Source organism: Athene noctua, chromosome 3 (assembly GCF_965140245.1).
Source record: "Athene noctua chromosome 3, bAthNoc1.hap1.1, whole genome shotgun sequence".
NCBI classification, from domain to species: Eukaryota; Metazoa; Chordata; class Aves; order Strigiformes; family Strigidae; genus Athene; species Athene noctua.
In genome coordinates, this window is record NC_134039.1 from 65,855,143 (window position 1) to 65,869,993 (window position 14,851).

At 38.8% G+C, this 14,851-nt stretch overlaps 1 protein-coding gene across 2 annotated transcripts in view; it reads right to left on the bottom strand.

Moving 5' to 3' along the window:
- Nucleotides 1-956: 956 nt before the first annotated feature.
- The window catches only part of TRABD (TraB domain containing), a 35,421-nt gene continuing 21,526 nt past the window's right edge, over nt 957-14,851 (bottom strand). For both annotated transcript variants that reach the window (XM_074903233.1, XM_074903234.1), the window contains exons 6-10: nt 12,632-12,742; nt 10,878-11,017; nt 9,315-9,487; nt 6,585-6,696; nt 957-3,672 (exon numbers count right to left, since the gene is read on the bottom strand). In XM_074903233.1, the coding sequence (XP_074759334.1) occupies nt 3,495-3,672; nt 6,585-6,696; nt 9,315-9,487; nt 10,878-11,017; nt 12,632-12,742 (714 nt within the window). In that variant the 3' untranslated portion in view covers nt 957-3,494. The remainder of the gene's footprint in view (nt 3,673-6,584; nt 6,697-9,314; nt 9,488-10,877; nt 11,018-12,631; nt 12,743-14,851) is intronic.

Genomic DNA, 14,851 nt, shown 5'->3' on the forward strand with positions numbered 1-14,851 from the left:
GTGACTATGCCTGATGTTAGGCCAGTGTTTGAGCACTTTGCTGGACTGGGACTAAGGCCATCAGCTCCTTGCAAGACTGAGCACTAGAGAAATATTAAAAGAAAAGCAACAACAACTAAATCAAATTCAGACCTAGGCATGGTGAGTTAAGTACTCACCTTAAGAAGTCAGTCTCCCTCCACATTCAGTAGGGCAGGGAAACTCATCCTTTCCTCTCAACTAATTTACATACGGTAGGTAAACTAGTTTCCCTACTTCAGCACTACACTCAGATGCCCCTCAGTAGGAGGTATTTATTCCAACTGACCTCCTTGTTCAGAAAAATGTATTAGATGGTGACATTATAATGTACTAGATCTAGCTAACCGGTGTTTGTACTCAAAAATACTGATTTATGAGGAAAATAAATGCCTTCAACAGAAATGGTGGTTAAAATACTTTATTTTTTATATCATAGAACATACTGCTGTTTACTTTAAATCACTTTAGAATAAAGGCACACATTGTTAAAAATACTTCAAATTTACATCCCATGTACAAATGCATAAAACAGATGTACATGTCACCAAAAAAATACAATATGGCTTCAGAAGGTTGAGGTGGGGCTGGGACAATTCAACATATATTTAAATTTTACAGGATGCTGTTAACACTGAATGGACTGACTAGGACAGAAGAGAATGGACCTAAACCACTGATTATATTACATAAACAGCACAACACATTGAATATACAACACTGAGCATTTATGTATGGATTCATAGGATTGTTAGGTCTGCAAATTCATCAGACTTTCCAGTGCTACTGAGTAAACAGTGCATGCGTACGATCTGCCAGTTTGCAATAGTGGGAAAATAAATTGCAAATTCTCCATCCACAAACAGGCTCCTTGAATAATCTGATGATATGCTTTGTAAAAAAAAAAAAAAAAAAAAAAAAAAAAAAAAAAAGAGTGAAACAGACTTAAGGTATTGACTGGAGAGAATAACTGAATAACGAACAGACAACTTACACAGTAATCACTTCTAGCTAAGAAGCATAAAACATTAAGTCTGCAAGAATGCTCCATGACAATCATTTAGCATTAGTCCCACCCAAGTTTAAGGCTCATATCTAAAATTTACCTTAGATTTGTTTTCCTTTGTGTAAAATTACCTGAGCACAGATATCAAAGATCTACAGAGCTTTTAAAATATCTCAGATACCTTAAAAATCTGTAGATAACTTAAAGCAAAACATCAATATATTGAATTCTACCAGCTAAAAAATTCTCAAAAAAACAACAAACAAAACATTTTGGTAGGTCAGTAAAGCCAGGAGAAGAATGATCTTAAGCTTTTGCTTTCATCTTTTAAAAACATACATAAGATGTAATAGAATTACTCAAATAGGACTGCTTAATTGTAAACAATACATTAAACCTTTAAGAAAAAAGTATCAGGAATCAAAATTCGGGCAGTCAATCTAGTCTTCTATACATTGTTTACAAATGCTGCATTTCCTCTTGCTAGAGATGGCTGGTGGTTTGTTAAGCACTGATAGACGGAAAATAAAAGGACCAGCCTCCACTGTATTCTGTGTTATCATTTACACTTTGTGTCAAAGAAGTGTGAATTGCTGCCATTCTCATTTCCTAAGGCTTATTCCCTGCACAACTGTAAGGCCCAGATCCAGAAAAGCACCAAGCATCATCTTAAGAGCTCTGCAGGATCACGTTAGATTTAATAGGTTTAAAGATAAACATACACTTAAATGATTTGCTGCACTGGGACTCAAAACGTTTTCGAAGCGCAAGGCAGTAAAGCATCAGGTTGCATGGACAGACCAGCTCCCAGCAAAGAGCATTAGACACTCAATTTCATTAAAAAAACCTTGAAAGCCAACACTGCACAGAAGATCCATGTACATACTTGCAGCAAACAACAGACTGTATGGGATGATTTCCAACACAAGGCTTTGGAAATACACCCTACTAAAAGCAGTTTGTTGATTTTACTGAACCAACTGAAAATACCACACAACACACATCATCACCTTTTCCTCCTCCTGCCTCACACACTGGTTCCTATCTTTCACTCACAAAAGAAATTAATACAGATGAAAACTTCACTTGAAGCGATGAGCAACTGTATATGAGCCTGAGGAGCAAATGGGACTCTTCCATTCAAATACATCAGGCTAAAACTTTGATACGACAGTTACAGTTATTTGTGTTGTTGAACTGGGACTAGCTGATTGCAGAGGGTACTTTACAATCATTGACAATCCTGTATAAAGGGTACTAAAAGAAATGCAAATGAAGTATGAACCTGGGATTCAAAAAAACCCCAAAAAACCAAAACCAAAATTCGATGATGGATGGCTGTCCTGGATAATTAAGAATGAAAACCACAGCAGTTTGAAGTACCCATAATTCTATGTATAAATAGCAAGTAATCCAAATAAAATGCTAGTTTGAACAACTAAACTGAACACTGTTTTTCTATTAAATAGATTAAAATATTCGTCCACTGAGAAATTACACTGATAAATAAAATATTTTCATGTATCAAAAATGAGGGGCAGGTACTATCAATTCCAGACTTCTTGTCCCAATAATGAAAGGTCCAACAAAGTAAATTGTACAGTAGTTCTAGTCTCTTAAATTTACAATACTGAATCCAGCAGGATTTGGCTAAATAATACAGTTTAAATAAGCTAATCTAAAGGAACAGAGCGTCCTGTAAACATCTGACACAAACCACATTGCATTCTGATGGTGTGGCTATACCTTCTCTATGCAGGAGAATGACAACTCAACTGGTGGTGGTAACAAGGGATGCAATCTAAAGGCAACGTTCCTGTTCTTCAGTAAGGCTTGTAAAAAATTTGAGCAGTGTACGTATGACAGCCTGTACAATTCTGAAATTTTTGGAAAGCTCTTAAGTTTAAAAAAGCCTAAATGTTTTAAGTATAAAACACACATTGAGAAGATGTCCTTCTAAATCGTGTAAAAGTTTCTGGCACCAGAAATGACCACTAGGTATTATTATACCCAAGGAAAAAAAAGCAAAGAATCACTCAAGACAAGTGTCCCTGAACTTCAAAGCAGATGCAGCCAATTAGGTTACATTGTGTTGTTCTGTTCCTCTGGTAAAGAAGTCATGAACATACACTCAGCTTAAGCTGTCTGTACTACGTAATCTGTAATATATATTATATATACAGACAGTATGTGTGTATATAATATATATTTTTGCATACATATTTCTTTTACCTCAATCTGGAATCATGTGGTTTCATGCAACACACTCCCCAAGAATCAAACCTATTCATTAGATCATAGCTGGTGTAACTTTAGTATCAAATCTTTTATTATACAGTGATTCAGTGTTGCTCAGCATCGATCTGACTAGATTTTTCATCTCACTCTTCTTTCAGTCCAGTTCATGTTTGTTGCCTCTATCACCCTTTTTCAGCCACCTTCTTCTTCACATAGTGCCTCCACTCGATGTTCAATGCTGAGACCTTATTTCTGTCAGCTTCTGAAGATAGCTCTGTGCTGCTGGCATCGAGAGAATAAACTGAACTGTCCTTTGACCTATTCGGTAGCAGCCATATCCCATCAGTCCAAAAACTGTTGCTTTTATGACAAATTTGAAAATCTTACTTGAAGCTGATGGAGGAGGCACACTGAAGCAAAAGACATAAAACAATGTTAACACCCGCATAGCTGGAAAGAACAGGCATTTTCCAGTCAAAACAAGGATCTTTTCTCCCCTCCCCCTTATAGTGCCAGAGACCTTCAGGTAACAAATGTGCCATGAACGAACAACATACACTTTCATGTTCAACAGCTGTATCTAAATTAAAAAGTAACAACGACAACAATAATAAATAACAATAAAGCTTTTTCCACTTATGTATGATGCCACTCTTAATGGCTGCGGACTTTGATTTGTCCATCACCCTAACAAAATAACCAAGGCAACATCAAGACTTCTTTAAGAACACTAGAAGTTAGTATCATTTGTTAAACTGTTTATAATATTACTATGCGTATCTCTGCACAGAGACAAAACTCAGGCTGTGTCCTGTGCTTCTTCTAAGTTCAACACCTGTACAGTCAACTCACTGTCATTCAGGGTAATGGCGGAACACAGTACACTGGTATTCTGGATAATGCGTGTCAGGACCTGGTCAGGTTTGTGTGGCCAGAAGGTGTAAGTCTGGAGCCAGGCTGGCTGCCCCTGCACAGATTTGGGATCTGTTTCTGCAAGGGGTACCCCAGATGCTAGGCAGGCTTACCAGCCTAGCTGCAGCTCCTGCATGAGCATATGGAGGCCAAGCCCCTGCAACGCTCTCGGCCTCTGGAGCTCTGCAGGGGAGTGCAGACAAGTCAGAGGCTTTGCATGAAGCTGTCTCCAGTCCAGCAGGTATTGCTGGCTTAGAGGTCTCCTCAGAACCACTTGGAAGTCCCTGCACTGGCCACCTGGAACCAGGAGGGCAGAGGACAACAGGCACACCAGATCTACCTATGAACTTAAGTGTACGAAGCAAAATGTTCAGAATAAATCTGGCTTTGAAAGCACAGCCACATGCACACATAGCCCTGCACCTTCACTAAGAGGCCCTGCAGTACCTCAGCTGGCCCTGCACCCACAGTGTGCCTACACTGCATCTGAGAGTCCTCTCGCAGGTGACTCGGAGGTCTCTGCATGTCATTTCAAAGAAGTCACAAGTTCTCATTTATTTATACCTAGAAAATGTTTCTAATGTATTCAGAAGCAATCAGTCACAGTAGTGCAAAAACACTATGGGCACACTCAAATCAGGTTAGATGTGTTGAGAAGAGGATACAACTAAACTGAGTTTAGATCCATGCATTCAAGCTAGGACAAAGTTATTACTGGTAAGATTTTGCATATTAAGGGAATATACAGGCAGCTTTAAAAAAGCATACACATGGAACAAAGGATGGGGTAAAGGCATTCCTTTGCACCTTCTTATGTGCTGCTCTATTCTTTCTCATTTCCAGTCCCTCAGTGCAATTAAAAAAAAAAAAAAAAAAATCAATTCATAACAATCTGAAGCAAATAGTAAGGTCTGCTCAGTCAGGTTCAATGCATGAACTTAAAAATTAGAAATCTGAGAAAGGTATGTTTTTATCCAGACAATTTCCAAGATCACTTTCCAACCTGTAAAACCTAACTAAATGTCTGTTAACGGTCTTAAAAACTTTTCACTTTAGAAAGGCAACAACAACTATCACAAAAAACCCCTCATAACTCTGCTCTGCAACTGCAGTGCAACAGCATGAGAGGTAAAGCGTTTAATGAGAAATGATTCTCAAATATAGTAAATTTATGAATGTCATTTGCCTCATACTATTTTAGAAAGTCAAGTTAATGTAATATTAGTGTCCTATGAAAGATACTGGTAACCATTCCACTTAGTTATGGCACTGACACAGTAAAGACAATCAAGTCAAAGAGACTAAACTTTGATGGAAAAGATCCTCTATGTAAACTTGAAGACATACAGTCAGGCTTTCAGCTATTCAGTTCTGCGATGTCAATGATGCAGCCAGCCTTAACCATACAATTATTTGGATTTGGGCAACCTCATTTTACAGGTTATTTGTGAGGGTGCAGAGGAATATGGACATCTAGTTTGTGACTCCAGGTGAAAGACTTACAAATAGCGAGGCAGGGCTTCTGTACATTGCATTCTTGGATCCAGACACCAAAAGTCTCTCTAAATCATATTTTAGATGCTTAAATACACCATTTAGGTGGGGCAGTATCTTCTGTTTTTCAGAGCCTCTGAGGAGCTGGGTGACGTGCTTACATAAACAGCAAACAGATGTGATAAAATGAAGTGCCAGTATTTCAAAGGCTCTGTTACCCTAAACCACCACAGACCAGTACTACCAGGTCATACCATAAACCTTCCTACACTTCTGAAGTTCCGACCATTTGGCTTTATAGGATACATGTAGTCTGAACATTTTGGTTCTTCAATTCCTTCTTTTACAAAGCACATAAATTATTTTAATAGGTACCTTGGAGTGAGAGTTCACCAGATATGTGGCTTACATCAGCCTGTATTTAGACTCATTAAAGCACGTTATTACTTATATGTATAATTATAAATAGGCTATGAGCAACGGTGACAGTAAGCTTGCCAGAGCCAGCAGTGTCCTGACACAACAACAGCTTTGAATCCAACAGTTCATATTTACCTAAGCTAGACTGGAAGCCTTATTTTGCTTATACCATCTTCTACAGACCTCATTTGAATTCTCATTTTAAAAGCCTTAAATGTGGATATCCGCCCCCCCCCCGAGACAAGGGCACCTTTTCATCTCTACTTCCCTTGATATCCAACTTTTTACTTTTTTTCCTTTCATATTTTCTCTTCCTTTGCTGTAAGCACAATCTACAAGCACTGCACAGCAAGTCAGCGAGCTGACAGGGCAGGAATGACAGTGATGCTTCTTCAAGCTGTGACAACCAACCAAAAAAACTCCAACCAAACCAATTACTGCTGTCTTTTAGCAAGAGAACCTGTTATGTCAACACATGGGAAAGGATGACTGTTACCTCATTATTTCTTGGATGTTTAAATCAGAATTCCAGTTCTTTTCAATTCCAGGTACATGACCCATCCCAACAACACCAACTACAACAGCTGGGATATATTCTCTAGGTTCAGCTGAGAAAGAGATGGAGAGAAATGAACATATCAGTAAAAGAACTTATTTCAAGCTATAAATGAATAGGTGAAGTGTGAGATAACAAAACTGATTTTTCCAAGTAGTAGTAGGGACTCTTACTACTAGATATTAAAACTGTTACATACCAGAAGTTAACACTCATCTCACCTACTGCTTGTTATGTTGAAAGTCTGAAAAAAAAAAATAATCAGCATGTTGTCTGGATTTTCAGGAAGTGTTTGTTTCAGTAGACAAACCTGGCCAGGGCTCATAGCCTCATAGTTCAGCCTCAGGGTGAGAGGCTCAGCAGATGCAAGTTAAATTATTTTCTTTCCTTCCCAAGGTGGGTCATGTTTCTCTACTGCTTATCAGGAACAGCCCTGGTCTTTGCTGTCTCCTAAATGGAGACCTTTCTCCACCACTTTGGACAGTGGCAGCTGGCACACATCCAAATTGTGACAAGACATGGGCTAACAAGCAGAATGAACAATCAGAGAACAGTGCTCAAAACCACACCTGCCTCTTAAGTTCACTGTTACAGACTGGGCCTCAGCAAGTAACAGCAAAACCTGAACCACTTGTGTCCAGCAGCTAGCCAGTCACCATTACAACACATGCCAGCTCTCACCCTCCCATCTACTATCCAAACTCCACAACACGCAGCAGAAGTTAAGATATTGTTCCTGAAAAGTTTTGTTATTACCCCTCCCCCCAGTAAAAAAGTGGGACCACAACACAAAAATAATTCACAGAAAACTTTCTAAGTAATAGTAATCAGTCTGCTTTCCTCTGGGGAAAGTTACACATATATACAAAATCTAAGTTCCACTGTCTTGCTTTAAATAGCCACCCTTGATTTTTACAGGAATAAGTAAAAAAAAAATTTGAAAAGCAGCCTCTTTGAAATGAAACAAAACTCTATTGAAAACACTAGAACTATTTTACACATTTTTGAAATTGTTTCTTTGGACTTGCTTTTTCCCAGCCTATTCTATGGCTGCTGCAAATCAGAGCTGCAACTACAACAGAGAGAGAACACAGCACCTCAGCAGAAAGGGCTGTCCACAGCACATCACATCCACTCTGACCTCGATCTGTACATGCCTTTCTGCTTCTGGGCAGGATTCAAAGATGATACCAGTTTAAAGCCCTGCCTGAAACTTAGTCCTGGAAGAAACTTCTATCCCCCAGAATATTTTGTGTGACGTAAAGATAGAATAAAACCCTAAATGTTTAAGTTTCATTTTCAATCTTTGTGGAAGAGTTCACCCAGGCAAATAGTCAGACAAAGGCTAGGAGCAAATCAGACCTAGTTTAGGAATATATCAGACCAAAATTTGAGTCCTGCAAATGGCATCCAGGAATTTCCCTCTACTATGTCCCTACAACAGCAAATGATTTGGACAATGGTGATGATGTCTTATTCTGCTCATTTGAATTGTGGGGTTTTGTATTTTATTATGAATCCTAAGCATATCATTTGCCCCTTGTTTTTCCCTCCACTTCTTGTGAACATGAATGCATAGAACAGGTTATATGTATATAATATAAATGCACAGTTTCTAAACAAAACTGTCTCTGGCATTGTCTCTTGTTAATTAAGACAGAGACACATGACTTGTCAGTCAGGTAGTCCCTCACATTCTTGTCTTTTATGGTCCCATCTTTTGTTTGAAGTCCTTCATAATGGATTTAAATCCCTTCTGGTTTCACAGGCATTTACTATACCAGTGTTCCTGAGACAAAGCTTTTAAGAAGGTAGATTTAAAGGAAGGGGAGAAAAAAAAAAAATGAGCAGGGAAATTGCTAAACAATTCCTCTGGTGGCTCATGACCCAGACAGTACCAACAATAAAACTACATTTCCAGCCTGCTCTTTGGACCAAGTAACTGAATCCATCTGTGCCTCTTTCAGCCATATCAACCGAGCTACCAGGAATACTGTGTGTTTAGACAAACTTTATGAAGGCATCATTGAGATAATAGGCAAGGGAGATACAAGAACGTAAGTGCAATCCCCTTGCTATTTTTTCAATCTTAAGACAGTGACAGAGGTCTGCACTGAAGTAATTACAAACAGTATACTAAGACAACAAGTAAGAGGTAACCCATGGTTCAGTACACTTTTATATAAGAAGAGCATGAAGATCACGTACAGCAACAAAATAGCAAAGGCTAGAGAAATGCCATTATTCTTGCTGAAACATGCACAGTCACACATGGTCAAGCAAAACATGTGTTCCTGAGCAGCTAGTGATGACAATGAATTTGGTGAGGTACTAAGATGAAAGTGAGATAGGCAATGGCAGTCTAGGCTGTGATGTAATACCAGATACCTGCCTTTTGAGACAGTTGTCAGACTAATTAGTATTTTCCAGTTTTAAACAGCAAATGAGAAAGGAATCATAATTTGGAGTCTACTGCTCTATGAATTTTTTTTACTTCTATAGGTGGTTGCAATAGAAGAGTAATACCCCTTTTTAATTTTTACGTACTGTAATCTTATGTGACATGTGACACATGAAGAGAATATCCCAGATTTCCTGAGCAGAACTGAACTTTAGACTAGTACACAAAGAACAACTTGCTGGTTATGATATCTGCTTTAAAACAATTACTTTCTGAAGCTCGAGGTAGTTCTATCTGCTTTGCTGCTTGCTTCAGCATGTAGGTCAAGTAAATATCTCTCTCTGAGACAATCGTTCGATGAAGATCAGGAAATTCTCCAATCATTTCTGCCATCATCTGCTCCAGTAAATCCTTCTGTTTGCATTTCTCCACATCATCCTTACTGGAAGAAAGGTAAGTTTTCTCAGTATCCGTTACGCTTTTAAAGCCCAATACAGACAAACCAATGAATGAAAGCAATTGGATATTATACACATTATTCACATAAACCCACACTCTACAGTTGTTCTTCCCCAGTTCTTCTCTTCAAAACAAATTCCCTAAACCTGTAAAACCGGATACCTAATAATGCCTCTACAGTGAGGGAAAAGGGAAGAAGAGAGGTCACTTGCCTTCAGGCAGCGCAACTGGATTTTCACCCTTCCCAATTTGAAAGCTGACAATTCAAATGAGCAAAAGCAGCAGGGCTTCAAAGGAAATAGGTGCCCCACTTTCTGTATATGTTAATAAGCTTAGAAGAGGTAACACACAGGAAGCAGGTCTGATCACTAAATGCAGAGAGGCTCTATTTAAAGAACTAAAAAAGCACACCATAAGGCACAGAGAGGGGATGGAAAGAGTTCTGCAGGTTCCTAGCATCAATCACAAGTCTTCAGCAGGGAAGTCAAAGTTATAAATCAATTCCCTGAACAGAAGAATAGGAAATGGCAGGAAATAAATACAACCTGCAGGAGTGCCTGTAACAAGTAATAATGTAAAGTTGTAATATTTTTTATAGGTGCTTTTACCCTTCTGTTTGCACCCATGGCTGTGGTACAGCCATATTTTGTGGCAACAGAATCACCTGCTTTGGCATCACTGTCTACTGAAGAATGATGCCAAACATGCTTTCTTTAGTTTCCAAGATCAAAAGGACACTACAAACATCAACAGGGACAACCAAAAGGTAAAATGCATTGTTAGCTTTCAACAGGTCATAGAAAAGCTATCAAGACTGACACAAATTTGATGCTGAATTATTACTCCATTTTCTGTAAAATCTCATGTGATGGCTGACTTTAAACACTTTCTCTTGTTCCAAAAATCTGCTCTGACAGAAGATTCAGTTCTCAAGCTGCCCTGATCCAGATGTGACTTAGCACAGCAGGCCTAAGTCCTTTGGAAATCTTAAGGAGGTGTATAGCACACTGAGGCCCTACTCATTTCTGTTTACAATACTCACACACAGTAGTGGGAAAAATTTTATTTTCAGCATAAAAATACAAAAACAATTTTAAAAAGTTTTTTCTTAAGTACACTAGAAATTCTTCAGCACCAAATCTTTCACTTCACCTGGAAGTAATGTGTCAAAAGACAGAGCTGGAACATGATCTGAAAGCCAGCTTTCTTTTCAAAAATACAGATTATTTCAGAGTAGTTTGTATACTTATCCTTCTTAATAACTTTAAGTTTCAGTGCATCAAGCTGGGTATGAGGACTTTCAGCTTGTACTAAAGTCAACCTGAAGAACTGAACAATTCACCCTGACAGCTGTATGACATGCTTATTCATACCTGATTGGATCAGATAAAAAGCAAAGGCCCCAGGCAAGCTTGACTTTTTGCCAGAAAGAAAGTGCAGCAATTGCTCTCTTAAATGTAACAGGGATGGGTCGGTCTCCAAGATGGAATTTACAGAAAGGTACTTTACTGGCCTGAAAGAGAAGTACAAATGACTAATCAGCATTTCATACTGCAGCACAGTACATCTTTATTAAGTGAACATCTTATTGTTTTATACAAGGTATCTTAAAAAAGAGCAAATAGTGTACTTTAACATCCAAAAATACCCTGGCTTTGCAGTAAATAATTTCAAAAATACTACTTCTTAAAGGAAAACATCAACTACAAGATGCAGTATGTATTAGAGTAAAAACATGTATTGCCACTTTCTTTATGTTACTTTTACCTAAGCAGAAAGCTCCTACTTATGACTAAAGGTGAACAGATGGGACTCAGTATCTATCTGGATCTGAATAAAGTCTAAGGTGAAACAACTTGTCATTTTGCTTTTACCTAGGATTTGTCAGGATCAGTAACCGTTGTCACGGTTCGTCATGGTAAAGTATATTCAAGAAGCAGCTTATGAAACAAGAACTGAAAGAGGGTAGATTTAGGTTAGGTATTAGGAAGAAATTCCTTACTGTGAGCGTGGTGAGAAGTTGTGGTTGCCCCCTCTGGGAAGTGTTCAAGGCTGGGCTGAATGGGGCTTTGAGCAACCTGATTTAGCGGAAGGTGTCCCTGCCCGTGGCAGGGTGGGTTGGAACTGGGTGATCGTTAATGTCCCTTCCTACCCAAACCATTCTGAGATTCTGTTCTATGAACTGACGCCAGATACCATACAACAACGTGAGGTAAGACTCTGCTGCAGCTTAAACTGACAGATTTTAGCACAGCACAATTTCTAGAAAATTTTCTTATGCACAACATGTTTAGAACAGGACTGAGCTAATATATTTTTTCTTTCCCAGTTAGAATATGAAACTTTAAAATGTTTTACTCTGGTCCAGAACGCTCAGGAAAATAAGCCTTGAAACAGTCTTCTTTTTATTAAGGATAAAAACACCAAATTATTCCAGATTTTTTTATCAGCTATGTTAGCTCAGATTTCCTTACTAGTACCTAATTTACATAAAAATAACAAGATATATTCTGCAAGGTGGATACCTACAATGAAAACAGTGTCTCAGTATTCCCAGACAAAAAAGGAGTGGCTGTGATACACAGTAGAAGTCCAGTTACCATTTACTTCCCAGTATCACAGCTGGCAGTAGTACAAAAGGGAATGTTAAAAGACCAGACAGGACTAATAGACCAGTCAGATATGTAACTTCCCCAAAGGATCTTCTAGATGAATGTGTTAGATCTCATTAATGCTTTAGAGTTGGTTTTCAGAGCCTGAAAACCTGACACCACCAACAGTGGAACCATGATCCATATCCAGAATTCAAAAATAATTATTTAACAAGAACAAAATAACAAAATAAATTATTAACAAAATGAAAACAAATTCCATCACAAATATAATCAGGAAAAACCCTTACCATCTGAAGCCTTTTTGGAGCTGCTTTCATGACCCTTAGGGCTACAAACCTCTGTACTTTTGAGTACACTTTGAAGCCTAAGATGATTCTTACTACTTCATAGGCTTCAGCACAAGTATGGCCAGAGTGCTCTTTTCTAGTCCCTAACAAATGGTTTTATTTAGTTTGACTCTGGGAGCAAAAGGCTAGTAATTTGACCTTAGAAAAACCATTTCAAGTTTGCACCTCTTTGAAAGCCTCCCTGAATTCTCCTCCTGGGGCCATTCCCAGCTGTTCTGTGATGTGAGCAGAAACCTTCAGAAGCAGCATTTGCATCAATCCAGACATGACTCCATTCTGGCAGAAGAGGGAGAAAAACATTTAAAAAAGAAAATCAACAAGCTGTGTGGATTTCTCAGAAGAATACACCGTTCTGACGTGAAAAAAAAACCCATTCATTATCTTAGTGAAGAAATAGCACTGAAGCTACCTTTTGGAGCCAATTCATTGATCAATACAGCTCTTTTATTTCAGTTTACAAGTTGGGAAGTAGCTTTTCACTTCAGCGTGCAGCCAAAGCATTTTCCCTTTCAACAAAAATGTATGACAGAGTTAAGAAAAGAAAGGAGGGCAGCCAGACTTATTCAGTCTGTATTTACTCCATCTGCTTGAAAAAAGTGTCTGAATAACTGACTGGCAAAACAGCTCATACTGTGCATTTTTCTTAATCTATTTGGTTATAAAATAAAGGGACCACAAGAGCAAATTCTACTGAGTGTGCAGTGAACACCACGTTATGGAGATACTGAAAGGAAAATAGCTAGTGGGCTAATCATAAAAACTTACACAACCCGGGAAACACCAGGCTGGGGACTGGTTAGGTTAACAGATGCAGAAACACAGAATCTAGTGTTGTGCAAGAAATTGCTGTGCATGACTTCAGCACATAAGACCTTAGAAAAGACTTCACAGTCCTGAGTATGACTCACTCCCACAAGCAAACTGAAGGCCTCTCCTCGCTAGTACTTTTTGAACAGAGACCTAAAATCAAGACGACTCTTTTTTAAAAAAAAAAAAAAAAAACCTCCCATCTACACTTAGGCAAAACTTCCCTTCTCTATCCTTTTAGAAAAAAGGAATGAAAAAACCATCTCAAACAAATCCATCCAGAGCTCTTCCTTCTGTTCAAGTCTGTCTGTTCTCAAGCAGTTATTTTTTACAACTGGAGACTCTGTCTGAGTGTCACCTGCCCCCACCTGTAACCCATACCTTGGTTATGCATCTCCTCCAATTTGGCATCAGTTCATAACACTACCAAAAGGGATATTCCCCCTTCCCTCACTAAAGGCTAATTTCCTGCTATATCACCAGCTTCACACAACTGAAGATACAGTTACATGGGACAGCTTTTAATATAACTGCTTGAAGTTACCAGAGGAAGGTCCTGGTCTCCATTCCTTGCTCCCAAGGCCATGCTCAAATGACCCACCCTGTGCCAGATCTGATGCTCGTGTGACCTCTCCAAAGGCTGTAGGCAGTTTCTGCAGTTAAGACACTGAGGACCAGAACTGGCAAGAGGAAGGGGCTCTTTTCAAAGCCAATTGATTATCTGTATCATGGTACAAACTAGCAAGCATGGCAGAAAGACAGGGTGCTGGTCTCCTGGTGAGAGAGAAGGAAGAAAGAGCAGTGAGAAAAAGGGTTTTGAGCATCCTTGAGATCTAGTTCAAAAGCCTGGGGGACTTTTGAAGTTCAGAAAACATGCCCGCAAATAAAGAACACTAGGATAATCTCCCTTCAGGATTGAAGTTGCATTTTTACACTATGACAGAAAGATTCATTCTGCTGGCTAACAGAGGAATGCATCTTTGCAGTGTGTCCGAGTCATCTGTGCTCTTAACCTGCATGAAGCTCAGTGCCTGCTGTATTTACTCAGCATCAAAGAGATAAAAGGTGACAAGCAGCCGTATGTAGAGCAACCAGCAACAACTGTCCAGCCAGATACTGTTAGGGATAAAGAGCAAAATGTAGGAAGAATGATGGGAGCAAAACAGTAAAAGAGGTTATTATCAATACCAGATAATTCAATGTCAGATAAAGGAAAGCTGACCACAAACATTAAATCCTGAGTGGCTGGCAATAATTTCACTGGTTAGATGCAACAGCCATGAACACAAAGCAATGCACAAGTAGAAATTTAACTGCACAGGCAGAGGGATGCAGAGCTATTAACAAACAGGAGAGATAAAGCAAAATACCAATTTTATCAGCCCTGTGTTCAATAGCAGTCAGAAAGCAAGAAGAGTAAGAGGGATTACCAGGAAAGGAAGAAAACAAACATCAATGCACTGCTGTACAATCTTTAGCAGACTCCTGTCTTTAAAACAAGATACTTGAACTAGAAAATGTGTAAAGAAATACCAAACATATGAGATTAAACATATTAAATACTCACGAGGCTTGGGA